This window comes from Oncorhynchus mykiss, chromosome 12, assembly GCF_013265735.2.
Source record: "Oncorhynchus mykiss isolate Arlee chromosome 12, USDA_OmykA_1.1, whole genome shotgun sequence".
NCBI classification, from domain to species: Eukaryota; Metazoa; Chordata; class Actinopteri; order Salmoniformes; family Salmonidae; genus Oncorhynchus; species Oncorhynchus mykiss.
The window spans coordinates 27,710,973-27,738,241 of NC_048576.1; the positions used below are offsets into that span (position 1 = coordinate 27,710,973).

At 41.0% G+C, this 27,269-nt stretch overlaps 2 protein-coding genes across 4 annotated transcripts; both read left to right on the top strand.

Annotated features, from left to right (window-relative positions):
• The first annotated feature begins 340 nt into the window (after positions 1 to 340).
• LOC110536832 (cysteinyl leukotriene receptor 2-like) lies at positions 341 to 4,039 on the top strand. The gene is made up of 2 exons (XM_021622507.1): positions 341 to 1,192; positions 4,031 to 4,039. Exons 1-2 carry the CDS (start codon positions 341 to 343, stop codon positions 4,037 to 4,039), a joined length of 861 nt encoding a protein of 286 aa, XP_021478182.1.
• Positions 4,040 to 13,790: 9,751 nt separating this feature from the next.
• Positions 13,791 to 26,575, top strand: LOC110537316 (coiled-coil domain-containing protein 61). 3 transcript variants are annotated; one of them, XM_021623257.2, is made up of 13 exons: positions 13,791 to 13,911; positions 14,536 to 14,713; positions 14,805 to 14,887; positions 14,970 to 15,130; positions 23,771 to 23,923; positions 24,013 to 24,220; positions 24,472 to 24,572; positions 24,686 to 24,903; positions 25,115 to 25,193; positions 25,434 to 25,625; positions 25,759 to 25,792; positions 25,876 to 25,945; positions 26,105 to 26,575. In XM_021623257.2, exons 1-13 carry the CDS (start codon positions 13,852 to 13,854, stop codon positions 26,194 to 26,196), a joined length of 1,629 nt encoding a protein of 542 aa, XP_021478932.2. In that variant the 5' UTR covers positions 13,791 to 13,851; the 3' UTR covers positions 26,197 to 26,575. The 3 variants fall into 3 exon arrangements, with proteins under 3 accessions (XP_021478932.2, XP_021478933.2, XP_021478934.1); XM_021623258.2 differs by having other exon boundaries at positions 13,792 to 13,911; positions 24,472 to 24,554; XM_021623259.2 differs by having other exon boundaries at positions 13,843 to 14,046.
• Positions 26,576 to 27,269: the final 694 nt, after the last annotated feature.

Below are 27,269 nucleotides of genomic sequence, written 5' to 3' on the forward strand. Positions count from 1 at the left end.
AAAATAGTTCCTGTAAAGTGTCTCTGTCTATTTTTGTTAGAAAAACACAGGTTTAAAAATCTATCAGTCGTTGTTGGCTAGTTTTATAAAGTAACCACAACATCTGATAGTAAAGCATATAATCAGATTCTGTCTTTATGCCCCTCATGTGGCTGTAAAAATGTACGGTAAATAGGTAGCATCGGAAGAGTAGATTAAATGCGAAGAGGTAATTAAATGCCTCAACATAATGTACTATTAGTATTCACCTTTTCAGTCTTTTGTTTGCTGTCTTTTTACCTTCCAGTACTTGCAGTACATTTTCCATACCTGTGTCTCCCTCCCTTTATTCACAGGTAATATGAGTTTGGAATCAGAGGTGAGGAATCTGACGTGCGATTGTCCCATTGACAGCTTCAAGCGCAGCGTGTTTCCTGCTGCATACCTGCTCTTCTTCTTCCTGGGCCTGATAGCCAACAGTGCCTCCCTCTGGGTCTTTCTGAGCATGTACAGGAGGAAGAGGAGTATCACCACAGTTAACCTGTACATGTTGAACCTGCTGTTGTCTGACCTCATGCTGGTGTGCTCACTGCCACTCAGGGCAGCATACTACCTGCTGGACTCCCATTGGCCGTTTGGGGACATCACCTGCCGCCTGGTCTCCTACGTATTCTATATCAACATGTATGGCTCTGTCTACTTCCTGCTGGCCCTGAGTGTCCTCCGTTACCTGGCCGTATCGCGCCCCTATACGTTCATGAATCTGGAGGGGGGATCCTGTGGTTGGGGAGGGTGTCTACTCATCTGGATCTTTGTGTCCCTGGCCTCCGCACCCCTACTGAGTTCTGGGACTATCCAGGAGGGGGAAGAGCGGACCCGCTGTCTGGAATTGGGCAGCAGCCTTGGCACCATCATCGTCCTGAACCGTGCTGCCCTGGTGGTTGGCTTCACCCTGCCCTTCACTGTCATCTCTGTCTGCTACGCGTGTGTGCTGCTCAGCTTGAGGCAGTGTAGGGCTGGGGTGGAGGGGATGAAGAGGCCTTCCAGGAGGAAGTCTTGTGCCCTTGTTATCCTCGGTCTCGGCATCTTCATGATCTGCTTCTTGCCCTATCATGTAGTACGAACCTTCTTCCTGGCAGCAGAGCGGAATGCTCAGCTAAATGGTTGTGTGGATTCTTGCAGCTATCTCCAAGGTATTCGGAAGGCCGCCGTGGTAACGCTCTGTCTTGCCACAGGGAATAGCTGCCTGGACCCCTTCCTTTTCTTCTTTGTGGGAGAAAACTTCAGAGATTTCTGTATGAAAAATGGTAGGAGACAGAGGAGAGTTGTTAACAACACAGAGAGACAGAGGCTTCAAGTGCTGCAGCCCATTGAATTAACAGTAAAATGATAAACTTTACACCTTTTTGTAAACATACCAACAATTTTGCATTCAATGTTTTTTTTATTTTTTACATTTGCTTATCTGGTATTACATTATGAACTTTTGTTATGGGTTGTGTCAGTCATTTATCTATCTGCTTTAAAATAAATACATTTCAATATGTAAAGAGTGATCTCAATCTGTCTCGACTTGAAATGTATGATTGGGCTACTTTTACATAGCACACATTGGTCCTGGAGGCCTGTGCCTGTCTCCCTGCTCTATGGATGGATGACTTGTAGTGCTGTAATTTGTGTAGATTATTCAGCCGATTTTAATTTAATTTATATATTTGTAATAATGACAATTGCAACAATACTGAATGAACACTTATTTTAGCTTAATATAATACATCAATAAAATCAATTTAGCCTCAAATAAATAATGAAACATGTTTAATTTGGTTTAAATAATGCAAAAACAAAGTGTTGGAGAAGAAAGTAAAAGTGCAATATGTGCCATGTAAGAAAGCTAACGTTTAAGTTCCTTGTTCAGAACAGTTTATTTTATCCGTTATTTTACCAGGTAAGTTGACTGAGAACACGTTCTCATTTGCAGCAACGACCTGGGGAATAGTAACATGAGAACATATGAAAGCTGGTGGTTCCTTTTAACATGAGTCTTCAATATTCCCAGGTAAGAAGTTTTAGGTTGTTATTATAGGAATTATAGGACTATTTCTCTCTATACCATTTGTATTTCATTAACCTTTGACTATTGGATGTTCTTATAGGCACTTTAGTATTGCCAGTGTAACAGTATAGCTTCCGTCCCTCTCCTCGCTCGAACCAGGAACCCATCGAGAACAGCCACCCTCGAAGCAGCATTACCCATGCAGAGCAAGGGGAACAACCACTCCAAGTCTCAGAGCGAGTGACATTTGAAACACTATTAGCGCGCACCCTGCTAACTAGCTAGCCATTTCACATCGGTTACACCAGCCTAATCTCGGGAGTTTATAGGCTTGAAGCATTGCGAAGAGCTGCAGGCAAAACGCACGAAAGTGCTGTTTGAATGAATGCTTATGAGCCTGCTGGTGCCTACCACCGCTCAGTCAGACTGCTCTATCAAATCATAGACTTAGTTATAACATAATAACACACAGAAATACGAGCCTTAGGTCATTAAAATGGTAGAATCCGGAAACTATCATCTCGAAAACAAGACGTTTATTCTTTCAGTGAAATACGGAACCTTTCTGTATTTTATCTAACGAGTGGCATCTAAATATTCCTGTTACATTACACAACCTTCAATGTTATGTCATTATTACGTAAAATTCTGGCAAATTAGGCGTCCCAAACTTGCATATACACTGACTCTGCGTGCAATGAACGCAAGAGAAGTGACACAATTTCATCTGGTTAATATTGCCTGCTAACCTGGATTTCTTTTAGCGAAATATGCAGGTTTAAAAATATATACTTCTGTGAATTGATTTTAAGAAAGGCATTGATGTTTATGGTTAGGTACACATTGGCGCAACGACAGTCCTTTTTCACGCTAGATAAACTAGTAATATCATCAATCATGTGCAGTTAATTAGTGATTATGATTGTTTTTTATAATACAAGTTTAATGCTAGCTAGCAACTTACCTTGGCTTACTACATTCGCGTAACAGGCAGGCTCCTCGTGGAGTCCAATGTAATCAGGTGGTTAGAGCGTTGGACTAGTTAACTGTAAGGTTGCAAGATTGAATCCCCGAGCTGACAAATTAAAAATCTGTTGTTCTGCCCCTGAACAAGGCAGTTAACCCACCGTTCCTAGGCCGTCATTGAAAATAAGAATGTGTTCTTAACTGACTTGCCTAGTTAAATAAAGATTAAATAAAGGTGTAAAAAAAAACTTTAAAAAACGGCCAAATTGGTGTCTGAAAATCGGCCATTCCGATTAATCGGTCAACCTCTATTCTGAACTATACAAGTCCTATCTTCTGTTCATTTCCTCAATGTTGTTATATGTCAGAATCATGTAATTACACATGAATAGAAGTTACTTTTGGTAATGTCTATTTTGGCAGAAATCTAAATTTTGCCATTACATTTTAAGAGGTTAACGAAATTTCCAGAGAGAGTTAGTTTATCACCCATTGACTCCTGGTTTTGGGTGTGGGGGATGGGTGGTGGGGTGAGTTGCTTGAGAGTGCTGTGAGATGGTGAAGTCACCAGCAGGGGACGTCCTAACACAGGCTTCCTTATGTATTGTTACAGATAGAGAATTGTCCAATGGAGGTCCGTGGACAACTCTGCTCGGGGGGGCTTCAGAGATGTCTGGATTTCACCCACATTAAGTAAAATTATTAATGCTTACATGCTAAAACAGCATGTATTTTCTTTTCTGAATTCCTTAAATTAGATACCATGCGCTTAGTGTTATCTCTGTATTTTTCCCCCTATATTTTAAGCATCAACCAGCACATGCGTCTGTATCTGCTGTTCAGACTCCTCCATTGAGAACTGCATTGAACTTGCTAATGGTAAATATGAAGAAAAAAAGTGTCAAATTTTTCCTCAACTACTATGGCTCTGCTACCATGATATAACACATTCAGATAATCCTTTTGACAGGTGACTTGGTTTCCTCCTCTGTTCATTGTGACCATTGTTTGTTTTTTTCTCTTTTGCAGTTCAAGTAGAAAATATTTTGGGGGCTCATGTGTCTGCAGCAAGACCAGCCCTAAATTTGGCAAGGAAGCCTGCTCAGGTGAAACAAATACAGGCAAAACTGTGAAAAGCTTGATTTGTGTTGATCTGTTTTTATAACAGTATACCTTAAATAATCTTAATGTAATTATACACTACTTTTCAAAAGTTTGGGGTCACTTAGAAATGTCCTTGTTTTCCATGACAACATACATGAAATGAATTGCAAAATGAATAGGAAATATATTTAAGACGTTGATAAGGTTATAAATTATGATTTTTTTTTTTTTACATTTAAATAATAATTATGTCCTTCAAACTTTGCTTTCGTCAAAGAATCCTCAATTTGCAGCAATTACAGTCTTGCAGACCTTTGGCATTCTAGTTGTTAATTTGTTGAGGTAATCTGAAGAGATTTCATCCCATGTTTCCTGAAGCACCTCACACAAGTTGGTTGGCTTGATGGGCACTTCTTACTTACCATAGGGTCAAGCTGCTTCCACAACAGCTCAATAGGGTTGAGATCCGGTGACTGTGCTGGCCACTCCATCATAGACAGAATACCAGCTGACTACTTCTTCCCTAAATTGTTATTGCGTAGTTTGGAGCTGTGCTTTGGGTCATTGTCCTGTTGTAGGAGGAAATTGGCTCCATTAAGCGCCGCCCACAGGGTATGGCATAGCGTTGCAAAATGGAGTGATAGCCTTCCTTCTTCAAGATCCCTTTTACCCTGTACAAATCTCCCACTTTACCACCACCAAAGCACCCCCAGACCATCACATTGCCTCTACCATGCTTGACAGATGGCGTCAAGCACTCCTCCAGCAAGCACTCCTCTTACGAATGTTCTTCTTTGTGATCCGAACATTCGTCTGTCCAAACACATTTTTCCAATCTTCCTCTGTCCAGTGTCTGTGTTCTTTTGCCCATCTTCATTTTTTAAATTTATTGGTCAGTCTGAGATACGGCTTTTTCTTTGCAACTCTGCCTAGAAGGGCAGCTTCCCGGAGTCGCCTCGTCACTGGTGACGTTGAGACTGGTGTTTTGCGGGTACTATTTAATGAAGCTGCCAGTTGAGGACTTGTGAGGCATCTGTTTCTCAAACTAGTCCTCTTGCTCAGTTGTGCACCGGGGCGTCCCACTCCTCTTTCTATTCTGGTTAGAGCCAGTTTGCGCTGTTCTGTGAAGGGAGTAGTACACAGCGTTATATGAGATCTTCAGTTTCTTGGCAATTTCTCGCATGGAATAGCCTTGATTTCTAAGAACAAGAATAGACTGACGAGTTTCAGAAGAAAGTACTTTGTTTCTGGACATTTTGAGCCTGTAATCGAACCCACAAATGCTGATTCTTCAGATACTCAACTAGTCTAAAGAAGGCCAGTTTTGTTGCTTCTTTAATTTGCACAACAGTTTTCAGCTGTGCTAACATGATTGCAAAAGGGTTTTCTAATGATCAATTAGCCTTTTAAAATTATAAACTTGGATTAGTTAACACAACGTGCCATTGGAACACACAACCCAGGCCCCTCAAACACAGAAAAAAAACTAAAGGTTTCTGGTTCGAATACCCGATTCGACAAGGTGAAAAATCTGTTGATGTGCCCTTAAGCAACTGCTCTAGAGTTGCTGTTGAAAATAGCAGACCCTGGCCGTGACCCCACTCTGAGGGCATCTCAAGGACAGTTGGGATATGCATAAAACACATTTCCAATTCACACATGCATATTAATACACACTTGTGCATGTGAAATAGGACAAATATAAGCACCCACCAAAATATTATTATTATTATTATTATGGCATTTATCAATGTTATCCATAGTTATATACAGATTATAAAGCAAATGACTTTCATTGTGATGAACACTGTATAGGACTTGGAAGATAGTCATTAGGAGAAAGGGATAGAGAAGGAGGAAAAGGATGAAGAGGCAGTTGCTCAGCTGAAGAAAGAGAGGAAGGTAAGATTCATCCTCTGGTCATTTGTGTTCTTTGCTAGGTTTGAATTAATCTGTCTATGTTGGCAAAATTATTGGTTGCTTCGGCTTGATGTTACACATAATAACATGGGATTTGAAATAGTTTTCTTGAAGGCCAAACTGAAATCGAGTGCCAAGAAGACCTCTGCTGACCATGGTACTGAAGAAGGTTCAAGATTTTTCTATATTAAAATATTGTTTTTCCCGGTACTACTGTTTGGTTAGCGTGCTCTTTGTTGTGCGGATTCATAAAAACTCATTTATTTAGTTCTTCAGGTCTATCTGTGGCATTCTGTTCATCCAGAGCTCAGTCTCCAGATAAATACCAAAACAGAGTGGAAGAGGACATCTGCTTCCAAATCCTGATCAATGAGGAATGTCACTGATTGCGCGCTTCTGAAAGATTTTCAGCATACCAATCTACAGTTGAAATCGTTTACATACACCTTAGCCAAATACATTTAAACTCAGTTTTTCTCAATTCCTGACATTTAATCCTAGTAAAAATTCCCTGTTTTAGGTCAGATTTTATCACCAGTTTAATTTAAGAATTTGAAATGTCAGAATAATAGTAGAGACAATAATTTATTTCAGCTTTTATTTCTTTCATCACATTCCCAGTGGGTCAGAAGTTTACATACACTCAATTAGTATTTGGTAGCATTGCCTTTACATTGTTTAACTTGGGTCAAATGTTTCGGGTAGCCTTCCACAAGCTTCCCACAATAAATTGGGTGAATTTTGGCCCATTCCTCCTGACAGAGCTGGTGTAACTGAATCAGGTTTGTAGGCCTTCTTGCTCGCACACGCTTTTTCAGTTCTGCCCACATATTTTCTATAGGATTGGGGTCAGGGCTTTGTGATGGCCACTCCAATACCTTGACTTTGTTGTCCTTAAGCCATTTTGCCACAACTTTGGAAGTATGCTTGGGGTCATTGTCCATTTGGAAAACCCATTTGCGCCCAAGCTTTAACTTCCTGACTGATGTCTTGAGACGTTGCTTCAATATATCCACATAAATTCCCTCCCTCATGAAGCCATCTATTTTGTGAAGTGCACCAGTCCCTCCTGCAGCAAATCACCCCCACAACATGATGCTGCAACCTCCGTGCTTCTCGGTCGGGATGGTGTTCTTTGGCTTGCAAGCCTCCCCCTTTTTCCTCCAAACATAAAGATGGTCATTATGTCCAAAGAGTTCTATTATTGTTTCATCAGACCAAAGGTCATTTCTCCAAAAAGTACGATCGTTGTCCCCATGTGCAGTTGCAAACCATAGTCTGACTTTTTTTTATGGCGGTTTTGGAGCAGTGGATTCTTCCTTCTTGAGCGACCTTTCAGGTTATGTCGTTTTACTGTGGGTATATATACTTTTGTACCTGTTTCCTCCAGCATCTGCACAAGGTCCTTTGCTGTTGTTCTGGGATTGATTTGCACTTTTTGCGACAAAGTACATTCCTTTCTAGGAGACAAAGTGTCTCCTTCCTGAGCGGCATGACGGCTGCGTGGTCCCATGGTGTTTATACTTGCGTACTATTGTTTGTACAGATGAATGTGGTACCTTCAGGCGTTTGGAAATTGCTCCCAAGGGTGAACCAGACAGACTTGTGGAGTTCTACAATTTGTTTCTGAGGTCTTGGCTGATTTCTTTTGATTTCCTGTGATGTCAAGCAAAGAGGCAGTGAGTTTGAAGGCAGGCCTTGAAATACATCCACAGGTACACCTCCAATTGACTCAAATTATGTAAATTAGCCTATTTTCTGGTATTTTCCAAGCTGTTTAATGGCACAGTCAACTTAGTGTATGTAAACTTCTGATCCACTGGAATTGTGATACAGTGAATTATATGTGAAATAATCTGTCTGTAAACGATTGAAATTGACATTTGTGGAGTGGTGAAAAACGTGTTTTAATGACTCCAACCTAAGTGTATGTAAACTTCTGACTTCAACTGTATATACAACAAACCTGCCTGATCCACTACAAAACAACTGAAAATGTTCATTTGTGTTTTTATCAGAAAGTAGAAGGTTATTCAAGAGGGCATGTGACATAAGTTAATCTGTACATTTGATGTATGATTATTTAATAGAAAGTTGGACATAAAGTTTATCATATTGACTACTAAGCATTAACACCACAGCCTCTCAAAAATAAATACCATGCTCTTTTTTTATATATATATTGAAACACGACCAAAGTACACCTTGCCAAAATGTGCAGGAAGATAATGAAAGCGGTTTCCTACATAACGGATAGAGATCCTCATCCCGGCCCTTGCACACATACAAGAGCTTGATGCCGCTAGAGAAGCTAGCACCTCTCCCTCACTGACTGGATCAAAGTTCTCCACCATTGCAAGCATCCAGGAACGCATGGTGAGGTTTCATAAAGAAGGTCTACCCAAGAGACCTGGCAGTGGAAAGTCTCTGTGCACTCAACAGGTCAAGACTCCCCACTGCCATTGACATTGAACATAAGCTGGAGTTGATCCACAAACACAGTTGCCACATCGGCGGTGGCAGACATTATTACACCCACTCCACGTTCTTCTAGAAAGTATGTTTACCAAACACACCTCAACTGTGTGCCTGACTAAAGTAATATTTTCACTGTATACATTCCCAATTCAGGTTAACCTTTTCACACATTACACAACGTGAGATTTCTGAGAATACAAAGCAAAGATCCCATTGGGCACAACCTTGTTGAATCAACATTGTTTCAATGTGATTTGTCAACATATTGTGATGTGGAATCTAATTGGAAACTACATTGGATTTGCAAAAAGTAATCAACATAAACTGTTGTCTTGAGGGTGAAATTTCAACCACAGGATTATGTCATCATGGTAACCAATTTTCAATTTAGACAAATATGTTGCGTTTTTACCTTTGAAACAACCTTATATCCACTATCAGAAAAAAAAGCACCTCCTACTGGTAAGTAAATATCCTGTATATACAGCTATCCCTTCGGCGTCCCATCCCGTGTTTTAAAGAAGCCCAGCTTAGCTTTGATATTTGTCTCTGACTACTACCAATGTGCTATCATGCAAATGATTATTAAGAGATCTCCACTTAATTACTAAATTGATTCACTGTTGTTATCAAAGTCATTCCAAAAGGCAGGTTTAATAGAGCAAATGAAATGTAACCATGTATTCATATATTATCAATGATACTATTTAGGCCTATATAGCATTTATGAAGTCATCAACAGCTATGGTTTCCATATAGGCCTAGGGTGTGAAGCTTTGGTTGATTTCAAATGTAATCTTCAAATGAATAATTCATGTATTTGATTAGCGTTTCCATCTCAACGAAAAGTCAAAGTTAAAGAAAAGGACAATCAAATCAAACTTGATTTGAAGTGCATTTAAAGCTGGATTTGACTTGATTTTGTTCAATTCTTTAACTTGGATTTTTCGTTTAGATGGAGACGTGAATACACCATATAAATTATTAATTTGTAGACAAACTGGAAATTGAATTGTGTTTGGTCGTTAACGCAACCAAATATCAACATTTGAAGGAGATGTATATTCTGCTAGGATAGTTCCATATGTGCCACTGACTTAGTCTGGCTTTAATTCCAGTTAGTCTACAAATGAATAATTGCTATGTCGGATTCACGTCTCCATCTTACAAACTACTGTAACAGTATTTATTCAACCTTAAAATGAGTACCACATCCATGGCCACATTTTGAGGTTACTGTAACAGTATTTATTCAACCACATCCATGGCCACCTTTTGAGGTTACTAACTATAAATGTCTTTACATAGTCAGCGTGCATGTTCAAGAGCATCCAAAGGTCACAAGAGATTGCTTCACAATTGCATTAATAATCTGTGCAGAATCTCTCAGTGAGGCCAATTAGGAGGAGTAGTGGCTTCAAAGGCCTTTATCTTCTTTATTTATGTACTGCAGCAAAAGCCTCAAGGTCTCAGTAATGTGAAAACACTCCTATATACACCAAGGAACTCCAAGTTCAACTGAGTGGCTGGACGATTGCTTCCCTACCATTAGAAGCACATGTATTGATGCAAGGGATGATATTACGTCGATGGCCTCATTGAGTGAAAACATGAATGATGTTGTGAGTATCATCATTGAAAATCTTGATCCTGAAGTGTTGCAGCAAATCGCTTCTCTAGACTGATCTAACATGGATGGAAGAACTTATCTTAAGGGAGAAGATTCATTCATTGTGCCATAACCTTGTGGATCAACTTGAGAGCCTCATTCGGGAGCAGAATAGCATCCCACTAATCACATTGGTGGTTGTCGGGAAGTGCGTCTCTGACACAATTCTGCTTAAAGGGGAAGTTCACCCAAAAACACTTCTGGGCCCTTTATAACACTTGCCTAGACGTTTGTCGGTACCCCAGACAGTTTTTAGGTTCATTGGTTGAGTATTTAGATGTAGTTAATAAAATTATTATACCCCCGCCTTCCCCATAGAAACCCCATGCAAAGTCAATGTCCATCATAAATACCTCCTAAAAACACAAATCTGGCCTCCCATGACCGCAATAGTGCTTGTAATGACTTTCTCGGCACAATTTTCAGATATTATTTCAGTAGGCAAATTTTAACCAATGTATTTTGTTTTTTTATATTGAAATCCAGGAAGTAGATTAATGCGCGCCACGAGTTGAGACCTAGGTCGGGACTTCCGAGGTGGGCGTGGTTGAAGGTGAAGATGTAAACAAGAATTTTCTGTTCCCACTCTGCCCTCACAGTAAAATACAGAGATCTAAATACTCAAACAATCGACTTAAACATTTTCTGGTCAGCTGATAAACAGCCAGGCAATTTTTTATAAAAGGCCCAGAAATGTTTTTGGGTAAACTTCCCTTTTAACTGTGAAAGGAGAGAAGCAAGCTAGGAAGCCCTTCTCCGAACTCATCTACTTGTTCACTGAGGAGTCAGTGAAGCGATGGCTGCTTCCCCACTGGGCACAGACATCAGACGTGATACCATGAACCTGTTCACAAGGGCAATCTGTCACCAAGTGATAGACAATGTGTCTGTGGCTATTAGTCCAACAGTGAATGACAACATCCATGATAGAGGCATCTGTCATAGCTACTGGATCTGAGGAGCAAATCTGGAGTATCTTCAGTGCTCCTCAGGTTGTCAAACAAGCCAAAGGGAGATTCTTACCAAAGATTGCCAACTTCAAAATAAACCTCAAGGTACACCAGAAATGGTCCTAGTTTAGATATGATTGTTTTTTGTATTTACATGGGTATCTTACAACAAAACATGAAAACCAATTATTGGTATTACTTGTCTTGTCTTTAATTAGTAACGTATGAAGGAGAAGAGGACCAAGGTGCAGCGTGGGATGTGTCCATATTTATTAAATTAACACGGAAATAACAAAGAGAATGACCAAAAACAGTTCTGGCTGGTGCAGCAGACACACAACAGAAAACAGAAAATAATCACCCACGAAACACAATAGAAAACAGGCTCCCTAAATATGGTTCTCAATCAGGGACAAAAATTGACAGCTGCCTCTGATTGAGAACCATACCAGGCCAAACACAGAAATGGCAAATCATAGAAAAACTACCATAGACAACTCACCCAACTCATGCCCTGACCATACTAAAATAAAGACATAACAAAAGAACTAAGGTCAAAACGTGACACCCTGTTAATTGCTGTTGTGTAAATTGTGGCGATTTAAGAATTACAATCATTAAGACAGACTTTAAAGGAGGTCCGGTCCGCAGATGAAGCACAGGACCAAAGGTAGGTTTCCAGATCAGGATGAGTATTGCATTAAGTCCAACTGCTATTCATTATTTTATCACAAACTATTTTTCCCAGTCCCACAACATTAGCAACATGAGTACAAAATCATTTTAAATCCTAATTTTTGTATGCTTATACTTTGAAATTCATGCCAACTTTCTCGGTTGTCTCTAGCACCCCACATAGTGCCGAAGCTGTTACGGCTACCCCTGAGGAAAGTCTTCCCTCCACCTCTTACCCCGAGAAGAAGGAACAAAAACCCCCCATCTTTGTCAGGATGTTCTCGGCCATCAACAAAGGCCTTCGCAACACCTTCATACGTTCATCTAATAGGAAGCTATTGTTACAATAAGTGACTTAAATCATTAAATAAATACTATTGCATTATTTCACAAAAAGACTCTGTCAAATTCAGTGTAACTCACTTGGTTAAATGTATTTCAATAGAGAGTATTGAAATACATTTGAGGCTCCCGAGTGGTGCAGCGGTCTAAGGCACTGCATCTCAGTGATGGAGCCGTCACTACAGACCCTGGTTCGATCCCAGGCTGTATCACAACTGCCCATGATTGGGAGTCTCATAGCGCAGCGCACAATTGGCCCAGCATCGTCCGTGTTAGGGGAGGGTTTGGCCGAGGTAGGCTATCATTGTAAAATAAGAATTTGTTCTTAACTGACTTGCCTAGTTAAATAAAGGTTCAATAAAATATGTATACTGCTTGAAGAGCATTACTATCAGAAGTTTAAGCTGTTTATCAGTTTGCATTTGGTTTAGCATTGTCAATATTGAATGAACACTGTAAATGGGGGTCCTGAAAATGTATTATTTCAGTTTATTGGAAAAACAATTGATATGATATGGACCTGTAAGGAACCTGTAACATCATGTATTTGACAGATGTAGGATAAATACAAATGGAATATACAGGAAACCTTTACTTTTCACAGCAACATATTATGTACTGTAGCCTACATAAAAAATTGCCAACAACTCTGAAATAGAATGCGCAATAACACACTAAAAGGACAAGTTGAGATAACTTTCTGAAAACATTGTACGGCATACAGTACTACACACTGTCTTCAGAGATGAAGTCTCACTGGAAACACTTATTAGATGAGATAAGACACACTATTTTCAACATCATAGGATTTGGGGATAATAACTTTGAATTCTAGAGAGAGCTCAATCTGTGTTTAGCAGTAGTCTTAAAGCAATGAAGCCAAAACCCAAGATAGAGGGGCGGAGTGAATGAGATATGGACTCTGACAGGGAGGGTAATTTTGTACGAGACGCTATAGTAGAAGGACATAGCATAGTGCCTGCCTGGTGATCCAAATACAGTCCTACTCTGAAGGACTCGTTCTAGTTTGTGCTTGTATTACAGTATTAGTGAGGCAGGTGTTTTCAAACTGCAGAAAATGGACAGACGCATACGTGTGTATGTGTGTTTGTCTGTTTATAGTAGCTCCAACATGTGGCATTGTTCTAGTATGGTCTGTGCGCTGTGCGCGTGTGTGTACCTCTCTCATAGAGTGTATTACAATGTTTAGCACCGTCCTGCCTCCTTTTCCTCCTTGCTCACACAAACACACTAAATCCAGGAACACTCTTCGGTCAGGCAGTACTGCATACACCAGCTCAGCCACATTGCGGATCAACCAGGGGTGATGGGGGGCCAGGGTCATGGTGTACACATCCCTAGGCAACAGGGGCAGGGTTTGTGTGTGTGTGACTGTGCTTGTCTGCATACATGTGTGTTGTTGCAATTAAATAATTCCTACTGACCAAGTGCCCGCCAGCTTACTATTTTCTGTTCTGGTAGAACAGCTACAAAAGTATTTAGCTCTTTGAGGATTTATATTTACAAAGCCGTGTTGCTTATCATGGGGCTCAGCATCAATTTCACTAGAGGGCCTCGGAGCTGATGCTTGAGCACCCGCGAGATCCTCACAGCGTTTACATATGACTGATGGTAGCTCCACCCAATCAGAGTTCCTTGTATGGTATTTTAGACCAATAGATTTACTTGACATTGTGTAGGGGGCGGTAGTTATGCATTCCCGGTTAAGGAACCGCTACATTCAACAGTGGCGGCGGCTTCCAAACTGTCAGGTATCAAAGAAGGGTGTACTCTTTCATGCCAAAGACATTATCTGACTTCATTCGGTATTTGTATTTTATTTTGAGAAAAACAATGCTATCCAAGGTGTAGCAATTTGGAATCTGTGTTCAAGCACTTCACTACGGGTATGTAACTAACCAAGCATATATTACCTCGCTAGCAAGCTGGCTAACGTTAGCTAGCTAGCTAGCTAGCTAACTTAGCTGTTATTTACCAACACAGACCGAGCAAGCACACTTGCCCGCTAGTTTAGTTACTTGCAAGATAGCAGTGTAATTAAGTTATCATGCAGTATTATAGTTAGCAGAAAACAGCAGTTCATTTGCAAGCCTGCTCGCTAGCTGGTTTAGTTATCGTTCGTTAGCTAGCAAACCAGATGTTGTTGGCTAGTTAAGTTCTCTCCAGCTAAACTAACGTTATTTATTTTATTTAACCATTATTTAACTTGGCATATATTAGCTATATTACGTTCCAGCAAAGATTCGTAATCACATTTTCATTGGCTAGTTACTCAATACTAGGCCTACAATTAGTTTGTCAACATTGATGCCCTGTAGTGGGCATGTGTGAGATGCTGTGAATCGATCGATTGATTGTCTGTCTCGGTCTTGTAGGTCTGTAGACGTTGCGACGAAAGCAGGGAGATGGAGGTGGGCTCAGTGGTACAGGAGGACATTATTTTCCGAGGAGTAGGGTTTGCTGTGAAGATAGAGCTAGAAGAAGGATTGCTAATAGTCGAGATATCTGATGCAATGACAGCTGACCAGTGGAGGGGAGAGTTCGATCCAGCATGTAAGTGAAGTATTGTTAAATTACAATTAATTTATATGGACATTGTAGACATGACTATTTATGGTCTTATCATGTTTTCATTGTGTTCCAGACATCGAAGACCTCACTCGCAAGACAGGCAACTTCAAGCAATTTCCCATCTTCTGCAGCATGTTGGAATCTGCTGTTAGTAATGTGAGTCTGTGAAGCATTAAAGGAAGCTAAAACATGTATGATTTAAAAGTGTTGTGATTTATAATGCATTATTTTTCTTCAGACTAGTGAGTCTGTTACCCTTGACCTCTTGACCTATGCTGACCTGGAGCTCCTGCGGAACCGTAAAGCTGGGGTTGTTGGTCGTCCGCGTGCCCAACAGCAATCTCCTAACCTCAGTGCCAAAAGATACCTCATCCTTATCTACACTGTTGAATTTGACAGGTTTGTTTATCTTTTAGCGATCACTATCTTAAACTTCACTATCAAACTCTACTTGAATCTTACAACTGCAAACTTGCCAAATTAACTTTACCTTATCAATGATTTATATAGTGCCTTCAGAATGTATTCATACCTCTTGACTTATTCCACATTTTGTTGTGTTACAGCCTGAATTTAAAATGGATTATATTATTTTTTTATCTCACACGCTGTTGCGGTGACCATATTCCAAATCCAATTGTATTTGTCAAATGTGCCGAAAACAACAGTGAAATGCTTAATTACAAGACCTTAACCAACAATGCAGTTTTAAGAAAAATAAGTGTTATATATATATATATATATATATATATATATATATATATATATATATATATATATATATATATATATATATATATATATATATATATATATATATATATATATATATACACACACACACATATACACACATGTTATTTATTTATGGTTGAAAAATAACAGTCGTGAGGCTATGTACAGAGGGTACTGGTACAGAGTCAGTGTGGGGGCACAGGTTAGTCGGGGTAATATGTACATGTAGCTAGAGGTAATGTGACTATGCATACATAATAAACAGAGTAGCAGCAGTGTAAAAGAGGGGGGAGAGGCAATGCAAATAGTCCACGTAGACATTTGATTAGCTGTTCAGGTGTCTTATGGCTTGGGGGTAGAAGCTGTTAAGAAGCCTTTTGGACCTAGACTTGGTGCTCCGGGTACCGCTTTCCGTGCGGTAACAGAGAGAACAGTCTATGACCATTGTTAGGGTCTCCCTCTGACACTGCCTGGTATAGAGGTCCTGGATGGCATGAAGCTTGTCCCCAGTGAGGTACTGGGCCATACGCACTACCCTATGTAGTGCCTTGTGGTCGGAGGCCGAGCTTTTGCCATACCTGGCAGTGATGCAACCAGTCAGGATGGTGCAGCTGTAAAACTTTGAGGATCTGAGGACCCATGCAAAATCTTTTCAGTCTCCTGAGGAGGAATAGGCTTTGTGGTGCCCTCTTCACGATTGTCTTGGTGTGTTTGAACCATGATAGTTTGTTGGTGGTGGATACCAAGGAACTTGAAGCTCTCAACCTGCTCCACTACAGCCCCGTCGATGAGAATGGGGGTGTGCTCTGTCCTCATTTTCCTGTAGTCCACAATCATCTCCTTTGTCTTGATCACCTTGAGGGAGAGGTTGTTATCCTGGAACCACACGGCCAGGTCTCTGACCTCCTCCCTATAGGCTGTCTCATCATTGTCTATGATCGGTCCTACCACTGTGTGTCGTTGGCAAACTTAATGATGTGTAGGAGTCATTCCTGGCCATGCAGTCATGGGTGACAGCCCGTCAGGAAGTCTAGGATCCAGTTGCAGAGGGAGGTGTTTAGTCCCAGGGTCCTTAGCTTAGTGATGAGCTTTGAGGGCACTGTGGTGTTGAATGCTGAGCTGTGATCAATGAATGGCATTCTCACGTAGGTGTTTCTTTTGTCCAGGTGTGAAAGGGCAGTGTCATCTGTGGATCTGTTGGGGTGGTATGCAGATTGGAATGGGTCTAGGGGTAATGGTTTTGATGTGAGCCATGACCAGCCTTTCAAAGCACTTCATGGCTACAGATGTGAGTGCTACGGGTTGGTAGTCATTTAGGCAGGTTAGCTTAGTGTTCTTGGGCACAGGGACTATGGTGGTCTGTTTGAAATATGTTGGTATTACAGACTCAGACAGGGAGAGTTTGAAAATGTTAGTGAAGACACTTGCCAGTTGGTCAGCGCATGCTCGTCCTGGTAATTCGTCTGGCCCTGTGTCCTTGTGAATGTTGACCTGTTTAAAGGTCTTACTCACATTGATGCTCTCATGCTTGCTTCAGTGTTGCTTGCTTCGAAGCGAGCATACAAGTCATTTAGCTCATCTGGTAGGCTCGTGTCACTGGGCAGCTTGCGGCTGTGCTTCCCTTTTGTAGTCTGTAATAGTTTCCAAGCCCTGCCACATCCGACGTGCGTCAGAGCCGGTGTAGTACGATTCAGTCTTAGTCCTGTATTGGTGCTTTGCCTGTTTGATGGTTCGTCGGAGGGCATAGCGGGATTTCTTATAAGTGTCCGGGTTAGAGTCCCGCTCCTTGAAAGTGTCAGCTCTAGCCTTTAGCTCAGTGCGGATTGTCTTGGGAAGAGAGACTGCAGATTCTTTCAAACTACACTTCATCATAAGATTTGCAAAGATGAAGCAATCAACATCACCAAGAATGGTTGAGTTGAAAGCTTAACAAACATAGCCGGGTCTCTGCTTTTATAGAGAAAATACATACAACCCCTTTCTGTATATGCGGCTGTCAGCAGATAGTGTGTAAAAGGTCATTAGTTAGCACATTCGCAACAGTAAAATGCTATAATGTGCTCCTTTCTGTAAGTTTCCATACATGTGACTTTCTGTAGATAGTAAACCCAGGGGATGTCACCCAAGCGGGCCTTAGCTATATGCCCAGTCTTATTACTAAGTTTAACAAAGACAAGTTTGTATCAGGTTGGAAAAACACTAGCATATGAGACAATTCTTTAAACGGTAGAATACAGGATAGCATGACTAATTATGTAATTTTCCACGATAGGATGTTGCCTGTAATCTATGGCTTCTGGTTGGGGTATGTACGTACGGTTACTGTGGGGACGACGTCATCGATGCACTTATTGATGAAGCCAGTGACTGATGTGGTGTACTCCTCAATGCAATCGGAAGAATCCCAGAACATATTCCAGTCTGTGCTAGTAAAACGGTCCTGTAGCTTAGCATCTGCATCATCTGACCACTTCTGTATTGAGCGAGTCACTGGTGCTTCTTGCTTTAGTTTTAGCTTGTGAGCAGGAATCGGGAGGATAGAATTATGGTCAGATTTGCCAAATGAAGGGCAAGGGAGAGCTTTGTACGTGTCTGTGTGTGGAGTAAAAGTGGTGTCGTTTTTTCCCCCCTCTGGTTGCACATTTAACCTCTTCATCCTACCCCCTCCTTTTTCGAACATTCTGTTAAAAATCGCGCAACATTTCAGCGTCCTGCTACTCATGCCAGGAATATAGTATATGCATATGATTAGTATGTGTGGATAGAAAACACTCTGAAGTTTCTAAAACTGGTTAAATCACGGCTGTGACTATAACAGAGCGTGTGTTTCATCGAAAAGCGCAAGAAAAACTGGTCACTGAAAGCTGAAAAAAGTATCCATGCGCCCCTTTCATGTATTGTTTAAAGGACACCAAATTTAATATGGACACGGATGCAATTCCTACAGCTTCCACACGATGTCGCCAAAAACGTCATTTTCATTGACAAAAATCCTTTGAGACATTACCAATAGATCCGTCATTCCATCCAGCCTACAACAATCGATTTTGGAAGATTGAAAAATGGACATTGTTTTCTCGAGTAGCTGCTATTGAATACAGATCGCCCAGTGATCAATTTGATCGCTTATTAACATTTACAAATACCTAAAGTTGGGTTACAAAAGTAGGTTGAAGTGTTTTGTCAAATAATATAGGCAACTTATATAATTTTTTAAAATGACGTTGCGTGTTGGAAGAGAGCTTTTTTCCTGAAGCAGACAGGCTATACAAATGGATATTTTGGGCATGCATGGACGGATTTAATCGGGAAAAATACCAATTTGTGATGTTTATGGGACATATAGGAGTGCCAACAAAGAATATCATCAAAGGTAATGAATGTTTTATATTTTATTTCTGCGTTTTTGTGTAGCGCCGGCTACGCTAATTATTTTGTTTACGTCCCCTTCAGGTATATTGGGGTGTTGCATGCTATCAGATAATAGCTTCTCATGCTTTTGCCGAAAAGCATTTTAAAAATCTGACTTGTTGGCTAGATTCACAACGAGTGTAGCTTTAATTCAATACCCTGCATGTGTATTTTAATGAAGGTTTGAGTTTTAACGAGTACATTTAGCATTTAGCGTAGCGCATTTGCATTTCCAGGTGCCTACTTGAGACGTCTGCGTCTCAAGTAGGATCAAGAGGTTTTTAACATGCTGGTAGAAAGGAGTTAAAACGGACTTGTTTCCCTGCATTAAAGTCCCCGGCCACTAGGAGCACCGCCTGTGGATGAGCGTTTTCCTGTTTGCTTTTGGCCTTTATACATCTCATTGAGTGCGGTCTTAGTGCCAGTATCGGTTTGTGGTGGTAAATAGACAGCTACAAAAAATAAATAGTTGGTAAATAATGTGGTCTACAGCTTAAAATAATTAAAATAAATGTTTTAATGCAACTAGGCGAGTCATTTAAGAACAAATTCGTATTTACCGTGACGGCCTACACTGGTCAAATCCGGACGATGCTGGGCCAATTGTGAAACAGCCTGGATTAGAACCAGTGTATCTGTAGTGACGCCTCAAGCACTGAGATGCAGTGCCTTAGACTGCTGCGCCACTCGGGAGCCCATTATGTGATTACCTCAGACGAGCAAAAGCTCGAGACTTCGTTGATATTAGATTTCGTGCACCAGCTGTTTACAAATATACACAGACCTTGTTTTACCGGAGGCAGCTGTTCTATCTTGTCAATGGACCGAAAACCCAGCTAGCTGTATGTTATCCATGTAGTCGTTCAGTCACGACTCTGTGAAACATAAGATATTACAGTTTTTAATGTCCCGTTGGTAGGATATTTGTGATCGTAGCTCGTCCATTTTGTTATCCAAAGATTGTACGTTGGCTAATAGGACTGATCGTAGAGGCAGGTTACCCACTCGCCGTCGGATTCGTACAAGGCATCAGCATTCTATTGTCCCTCTAATCACTCTGACATCAATAGAATTGTAATCGAAAATCTAATCAAACACTTCATGAGAGCTCATGTTGCGCAATATTTCTATAGGTTATGCAATTGTGCAATAATCCCATCAGGATCCCATCAGTTTTCTATAGGCTAGGCCTACTATATTTATTTCTCAACTTTCCTAATATTAAGCACATTGCTTATATTTACCACAGGAGTATAGCCTACCTGGCTGGCATGAAAATGAACATGTGAAAAGCCTCCTCCATTTGCTATTTTGCTATTTAAGTGCATAGATGACATGTATTTTTTTTTCCTGCTGCCCCTGTTTCGAGACAGCTGCATGATAATGGTCCATTCGAAATAAAAACAAATGTCACATTATTTAGTATATGTAAAGGTAATATTAAATCAAGAATAGTCTGATGGGGGACAGTATTAGCCTATCATTTGTGAATTCTATATTATCATGATGAATGAAGCCCAACATCAGAAACGATGCTTTTTTTGCAGCTTTTTCGAATCATAGTCGCACACTTAATGTAGCCTAGCCCCCTATATGTTTTGATAAGGTTTGTATCACATCTAAAGTGACCAAATAACTTCTTAAAATTTAAGCACATTCATCTGCTTTACAAGTGGTGTAGAGCCTAACTGGCATACATCAGCAGCATGTGAGTTTCAAGTTTGGGGATGATCATTTTCACATAAAAATGCACCATTTTAATAAAAGCATTCAATGCATAATTGCATTTGCAGTCACTTTGGTAATGGTGTTTTCCGCTAATGGAACATTCTCGCTTCTAGCCTACTACCATGTGCGCATTGTTGAGCATATAATGTGAAGACATAGCCTAATAGTTTATCAACATTTTAAGCTAAACGTTCTGATCTGTTGCGATAGCCATATTATGTAAATGTATTTTATTTTTATGCTAGTGGTTGTATTAATTTGGGATCTATCGCATCCCACAATTGTCCTAGACTGTTTGGAATATTTATATCTTGCACAGAATAGAATATTCCGACTTTTGTACTCTGGGGGATAGTAGATTTGACATTAAATCAAATGGTATTTGTTACATGCGCCGAATATGACAGGATGACCTTACCGTGAAATGCTTAGTTAAAAGCGCTTAAGCAACAATGCAGTTCAAGAAATAGAGTTAAGAAAATATTGACTAAATAATGTAAAGTTAAATATAAATAAAATAACAATAACAAGGCTATATACAGGTGGTACTGAGTCAATGTGCGGGGGTTAGTCGCGGTAATTTGTACATGTAGGTAGGGGTGCAGGGACTATGCATAGGCTAGTGATTTTGCTTTTGCTGTTATTTAGGCCTACTCATCTTGTTGGCTGACGAAAAGTAAATATGGACAGTTCTTCCAATATCTTCAATATGCACCTTGGAATTGGATAAAGACGCTTGCAGTTGCGTCCCCGATGTGGGACGCAACTTGTATTCTGTGAGAAAGACCCGATCACGTGATGGAGAGCCATGTGAGTGATAGGTATTTTGGAGCGCAGCACTCAGGGAGAAGGGCACAACGGCCACTGGCCGCAAAAGTCATGGATTTGTTTAGGGTGCGTTACAGCCACACGAAGGGGATGCTGCCTTGAAATTCTAGGCATTATCAAGTGCTTGTCAAATTGTGAATGAATGGCTGATGTAGTGTTTACAGCCTGCGCAAAAAACAAAGCAGAGCTCATGCCTTTTCAAGCAACTTTTTTCAAATCATTATTAGTCACATCATGCAGCCTTACAATGTATTAAAAATCAAAATCAACACAGAATTGGCGCATGTGTGCACTCCCTCAAATTGTTTGGAGAAAATGTCCTTTTTATTTTATTCAGCTTTGTTCAATTGTGTTCTTCATACTATAAAATATGCGAAGCAAATTCGAAGAAAATCGTGTTTGCTAAATTAGCTAGTGTAGCCCACAGCTATTTGGAATAGCCAAATCAGGACCTAACTCAGAGTATAAGGACAACTCAGAGTATGTTCTTCTGAAATAGTCTACACTTTCTTCATATAATGATTCTTTAGACCTGTCTAAAATAAATAATGGATTTTTTGTGAAGGTGTAGGCTATATTATATGGATTAAATGTGGATATTCCAAAGGTCTGCATCAGTGGCTTGTGTGGAAGCCAAGAGATGATAAATGTGATTATGTTCATTAACAGTCAATTATCGTGAGACCGTTATTTGCTTGACAATCACCGGCTGATGAAATTTAGTGACCGCCACAGCCCTATACCCATCTACACACACTACTCCATAATGAGAAAGTGAAAACATGTTTTTAGAAAAATGTTTAAATTACAGAAATATGTCATTTACGTAAGTATTCACACCCCTGAGTCGATACATGTTAGAATCACCATTGGCAGCAATTACAGCTGTGAGCTTTTCTGAGTAAGTCTCTAAGAGCTTTGCACACCTGGATTGTGCGATATTTGCAAGCTCTGTCAAGTTGGTTGATTTTGAAGATGATTTTGAAGTCAAAACAATACTAGGCCAGTCGGGAACATTCAATGTCGTCTTGGTAAGTAACTCCAGTGTTTTTTTTGGCCTTGTGTTTCAGGTTATTGTCCTGCTGAAAGGTGAATTTGTCTCCCAGTATCTGTTGGAAAGCAGACTGAATCATGTTTTCCTCTAGGATTTTACCAGGGCCTAGCTTCCATTTATTTTTATCCAAAAAGACTCCCTAGTCCTTACCGATGACAAGCATACCCATAACATGATGCAGCCACCACCATGCTTAAAAATAGTTTGGGGGAGTGGTACTCAGTGATGTGTTGTTGGATTTGTTCCAAACATAACACTTTGTATTCAGGACATAAAGTTAATTTCTTTGCCACATTTTTTTGCAGTTTTACTTTAGTGCCTTGTTTCAAACAGGATGCATGTTTTGGAATATGTTTATTCTGTACAGGCTTCCTTCTTTTCACTCTGTCAATTAGGTTAGTATTGTGAAGTAACTACAATGTTTTTGATCCACCCTCAGTTTTCTCCTGTCACAGCCATTCAACTCTGTAACTGTTTTAAAGTCACCAGCGGCCTCATGGGGAAATTCCTGAGCGGTTTCCTTCCTCTCCGGCAAATGAGTTAGGAAGGATTTCTGTATCTTTGTAGTGACTGGGTGTACACCATCCACAAGAACTGTACATGACACACTGTTCACAGCCCTCTTGTTGGCGGAGAGAACATTTTGCAGGTTTAAAGCTTATTGCCTGCAATTCTACATATTTTGTCATGGAGTGCAGAGGACATTATGCTGTTTGAAACACATTTTCTTGCAATTCTATACATTTTGCCATGTCTAATGTGTATTAATTTGATATTTGACTGCAAAATCTATGGGCTTAAAAAACTTAGCTAATAAACAGCTGACGGGCTAGTGATCTGGACATTTCTGACAAGTTATAAATGGCTCTCTAAGGTATGCAATGACTGACATGACAAGAGGAAAACAATTTTGAAATTTCACCTTCTGCATTCCAATTTTCAGTGGTTTCCCCCTGGTTTGGAACCACTTCACTAGATGACTGACGGGGTGCGGGGTCTCCCCCACCATTGTAAAAAAATATACTGTCTACAGTTGATTTTGCCATGTTTGTTCTATTACAGACACCTTAATGCATGCTTTTAAATTATATTATGTGAGCTAAACACCTTTTTAAAATAATTAAATACATGTACTTTAAATACTGTAGAATTCCGTTCATTCCTATGGAGGACTGCTCCTTCTGAGGAGTGCCAATATGACCAACCTGTGACTTCAAAGCCTCTGATTGGACAATACATAGCATCAGCAATCCAGGGTTTACATAAATCATTATTTCCTATAGGATCCACTACCCCCTGCCTCTGCCCTACCATGGCAAGCCTGACCCTGCTGCCCTGCAGAAGGAGATCAGAGCCCTGAAGACTGAGCTGAACGCCCTTGCCAACCATGCAGGGCACAAACCAGCAGAGCCAGAGATACGCCGGCTACGGGCAGAGTAAGTTATAATCTATTATTGTTCTTTAGACTCTTGGCCAAACTCAGGCTAGAGGTTAAGGGCCCTCACTTCTCTCTGTCTGTTGTCAGACTCGCCTTGGTGAGAGACGAGAAGGAGGCCCTGACCAAGGCTCTCGAGCGTCTGCAGATAGTGGGGGCTGGCTCCACCCCTGGAGGAGGGGCTCGGGGGCTCAGAGAGGTGGTCAGGAGTTTAGAGGACCAGCTCCTCAGAGAGAGGGCCAAGAGTCAGCGCTCTGCCACCAAGAGGGGCCAGGAGCAGCGCCGCCTACTGGAGCAGGTTGGTCCTTGCTTGCATCCTATTTCAAGTAAGCATGTTGTCTGTAACTTTTATAACTTTAAATAATTCGGCATGACTGGCTTTGTGTTGATGGAAATAATGTAGCTAGTAACATAGATTCCTGCATACCATAACAAGGCCTTGTGTGCATGTCAAGACTTAGAAGTACTAATTTGTGTGCCATTATAAGTAGCATTGTTGGTGCTGATTCCTCTGTTGAGCTGGTAATTCAGACGTTTCCTGTCTCCTAGTTGGAGGAGCTAAGAGCATCGGAGCGAGCTCTCCGGATTCGCGTTAAGAGTTTGACCAATGAGCTGGCGTTGCTTAGGCGAGGGTTAGTCAATCTAAGCATGTATGTCTTTCCTTTTTCTTTTCTCTTTCACTCACTTTCCTACTTACTGACTCACACACTCCTTATGATACTCTCTGCCTGTGGCTAATGTTGTATACTATGTGTGTCTTTAGTAGGTTGACCCCTACCCTCTCTGGGCGCAGTGCCTCACGGGGTGATGGGGAGATCAGGCGCTCACTGTCCCGGGAGCGCAGTTTGGGACGTGTTGTGGTCAGGGCTCGCTCAGGGTCCAGGGAGAGGACAGAAGAGAGGGGTCGAAGGGCAGAAGGTCGTAGGGCAGACTCCTCAGGGCCCCGCTCGCATGTTTCCAGACCCTCACCTTCTCCCACAGGTATTAAAACAAATTCTCTCTTTATTGGGCTTTGGAGATTAAAGGTAATTTAGCTTCATTGCATTGTTTTTGACTTAGTATAAGTTTGGTAATGAAATGGATTCAATCAATGTTGATGTAGCACCAAGTCTGAGTAAAGCTGTCAGAGCTTGACTCTCTGCTTGGTTTTTTACTAGGAGCTCCCAGTCAATCCTGTCGTTCCTATTTCCAGGTTCGCGAGCACCACGCTTCGACCCCACTGCATATATCCAGGACAGACAGCGCCGACTGAGAGAGGGGGAGCTCAAAAAGTCAGACATCTCCCTCTAATCATTTAACTGTCATAACTATCTGCAGTCCAAGCCTGTGCCAATTATACCAGTGTTTCATGTATGTGAACACTGTTATAGTGATTTTCATCTGCTGAAATACATTCAAGGATTTCAAATGGCAACCCATTTTAGCTTAATGCTAATACAAAAACCAATACTGAGTGATACTTTGACTAATCACAACTTAACTTGGCCTCCTGTGTTCTCTCTCTCCCTCAGCCAGAGGAAGGTCCGGAGGGACATGCTAGCATCGCCTGTTCTGGAGAGGGGCCGATCTCGGTCCAGGGAGGCATATCCCCAGCTAACCAGGGCAGGCAGTGGGAGCAGAGGGAGGAGTTTATCAATAGAGAGTAGGAGGAGCAGACAGTCCTCTGTGAATTCATTGGTGGAGTTGGATGAGTTGACAATCGGGTAAGTTATTCTATAACTTGCATCTATATCATATGGTATTAAAGTTCAAACTGGGTTTGTTTGAGAAAATGGGAGATGTTCTGTTGCTTTACTGCGTGTCTCAGACAGTTTCTAATTTTGTTATGTGTTTCAGAGGAAGGAAGCAGACCTACAATGGTCCAACCATGGTGAGTGCAGTGTTTTTTTTTTGGTTTTTTTACAGCTGGTGATAGACCTTGACTTGTTGAGTGACAGTGACTTCTTTTTGTAGCCCAGAGGAGGAAATTTGACCAGGAAGCCCCATTGCAGCACTCCCACACGCAGGATACGATCAGACAAAGGTAACCAATCCATGCCCTACTCTCCAATCTAAAATGTAATCAGAGTCACTTAGCTAAAAAAAATGTATTTTTAATATGAGCCCTAGTAACATTCTGTGTGAGACCCTTGCTGAAACAAATAATTGAACATTGGCTGTGTACTGCTTGTCTTTTACCCAGAGGGCTCCATAGATGGGGCTGACCTGTCTGAGATCGATGCCCGGTTGCAGGCACTACAAGACTATATGAGGGACCTGAACACGGGACACTAAAGCCATCAATTCTGCACACTCCCAATCCGGACAATCGGTTCTGACGTGTTTCCTGTGCTGCAAACTGAGACCAAGGATTACAATCTGAGTCGACACTGTGACTAAACAAGACCACTGCACTACACCTATGATATTTTTGCACACAAGCAAACATTATCAACCGATAGGCTTATGCAAGTGCAAACACGGATGCACACACAGCTTATTCTGTCGTCCTCTGGCAGACAGTGCCTGATCTGTGGATAAAGATGCCACAGTTTGTTGAACTTGAACTGAGTGACTGATTTTATACTATGGTTTTATAACTCATGCATTGTGTATGTTGTGACAGTAATACCCCATTTCCCTTTTTATAAAACAAGTGATTGCATTCATCAAAGCTTAGTGATTTTATGTATTTGAGTCTGTAAATACTTTACTCAATGTATCTACTCTTAATCGTCACTGCAGCAGCTTTTCCTCTTAGTTGTGTGAGTGAACTACGTGCAGTGTCCTCTCTGCAGTACAGTTAGTGTTGCTTGGATGGGCTGAAGGTTCCTCAGGGCTTTACTCAAGGGGCAGCTGCCACTACAGCTGGCTGGGTCTCATTAATTAACAGTGAACCTTCCAGGCCTGGAGCCTTCCACTCCTGGGTGAGCAGCTGGAAGAGCTGCTTCCATTTACTACTGTAGGAGGATGACAACATTGAATGAAGTTGACAGGCCTTTTGTGCTGTTTTTTTGGAGGGGAGTTAAAAAAAAATATATATATATATATATATACTGCTCCAAAAAATAAAGGGAACACTAAAATAACATCCTAGATCTGAATGAAATATTCTTATGAAATACTTGTTTTCTTTACATAGTTGAATGTGCTGACAACAAAATCACACATTATCAATGGAAATCAAATGTATCAACCCATGGAGGTCTGGATTTGGAGTCACACTCAAAATTAAAGAGGAACACCACACTACAGGCTGATCCAACTTTGATGTGATGTCCTTAAAACAAGTCAAAATGAGGCTCAGTAGTGTGTGTGGCCTCCACGTGCCTGTATGACCTCCCTACAACGCCTGGGCATGTTCCTGA

Bases quoted from the DNA above. Each gene is read 5' to 3' on its own strand.
- LOC110536832 (XM_021622507.1), top strand. From the start codon at position 341: ATGAGTTTGGAATCAGAGGTGAGGAATCTGACGTGCGATTGTCCCATT.
- LOC110537316 (XM_021623257.2), top strand. From the start codon at position 13,852: ATGCATTCCCGGTTAAGGAACCGCTACATTCAACAGTGGCGGCGGCTT. The intron at 23,924-24,012 runs GTAAGTTATAAT...GTCTGTTGTCAG, and splicing joins ATACGCCGGCTACGGGCAGA to ACTCGCCTTGGTGAGAGACG. The intron at 24,904-25,114 runs GTATTAAAACAA...TCCTATTTCCAG, and splicing joins ACCCTCACCTTCTCCCACAG to GTTCGCGAGCACCACGCTTC.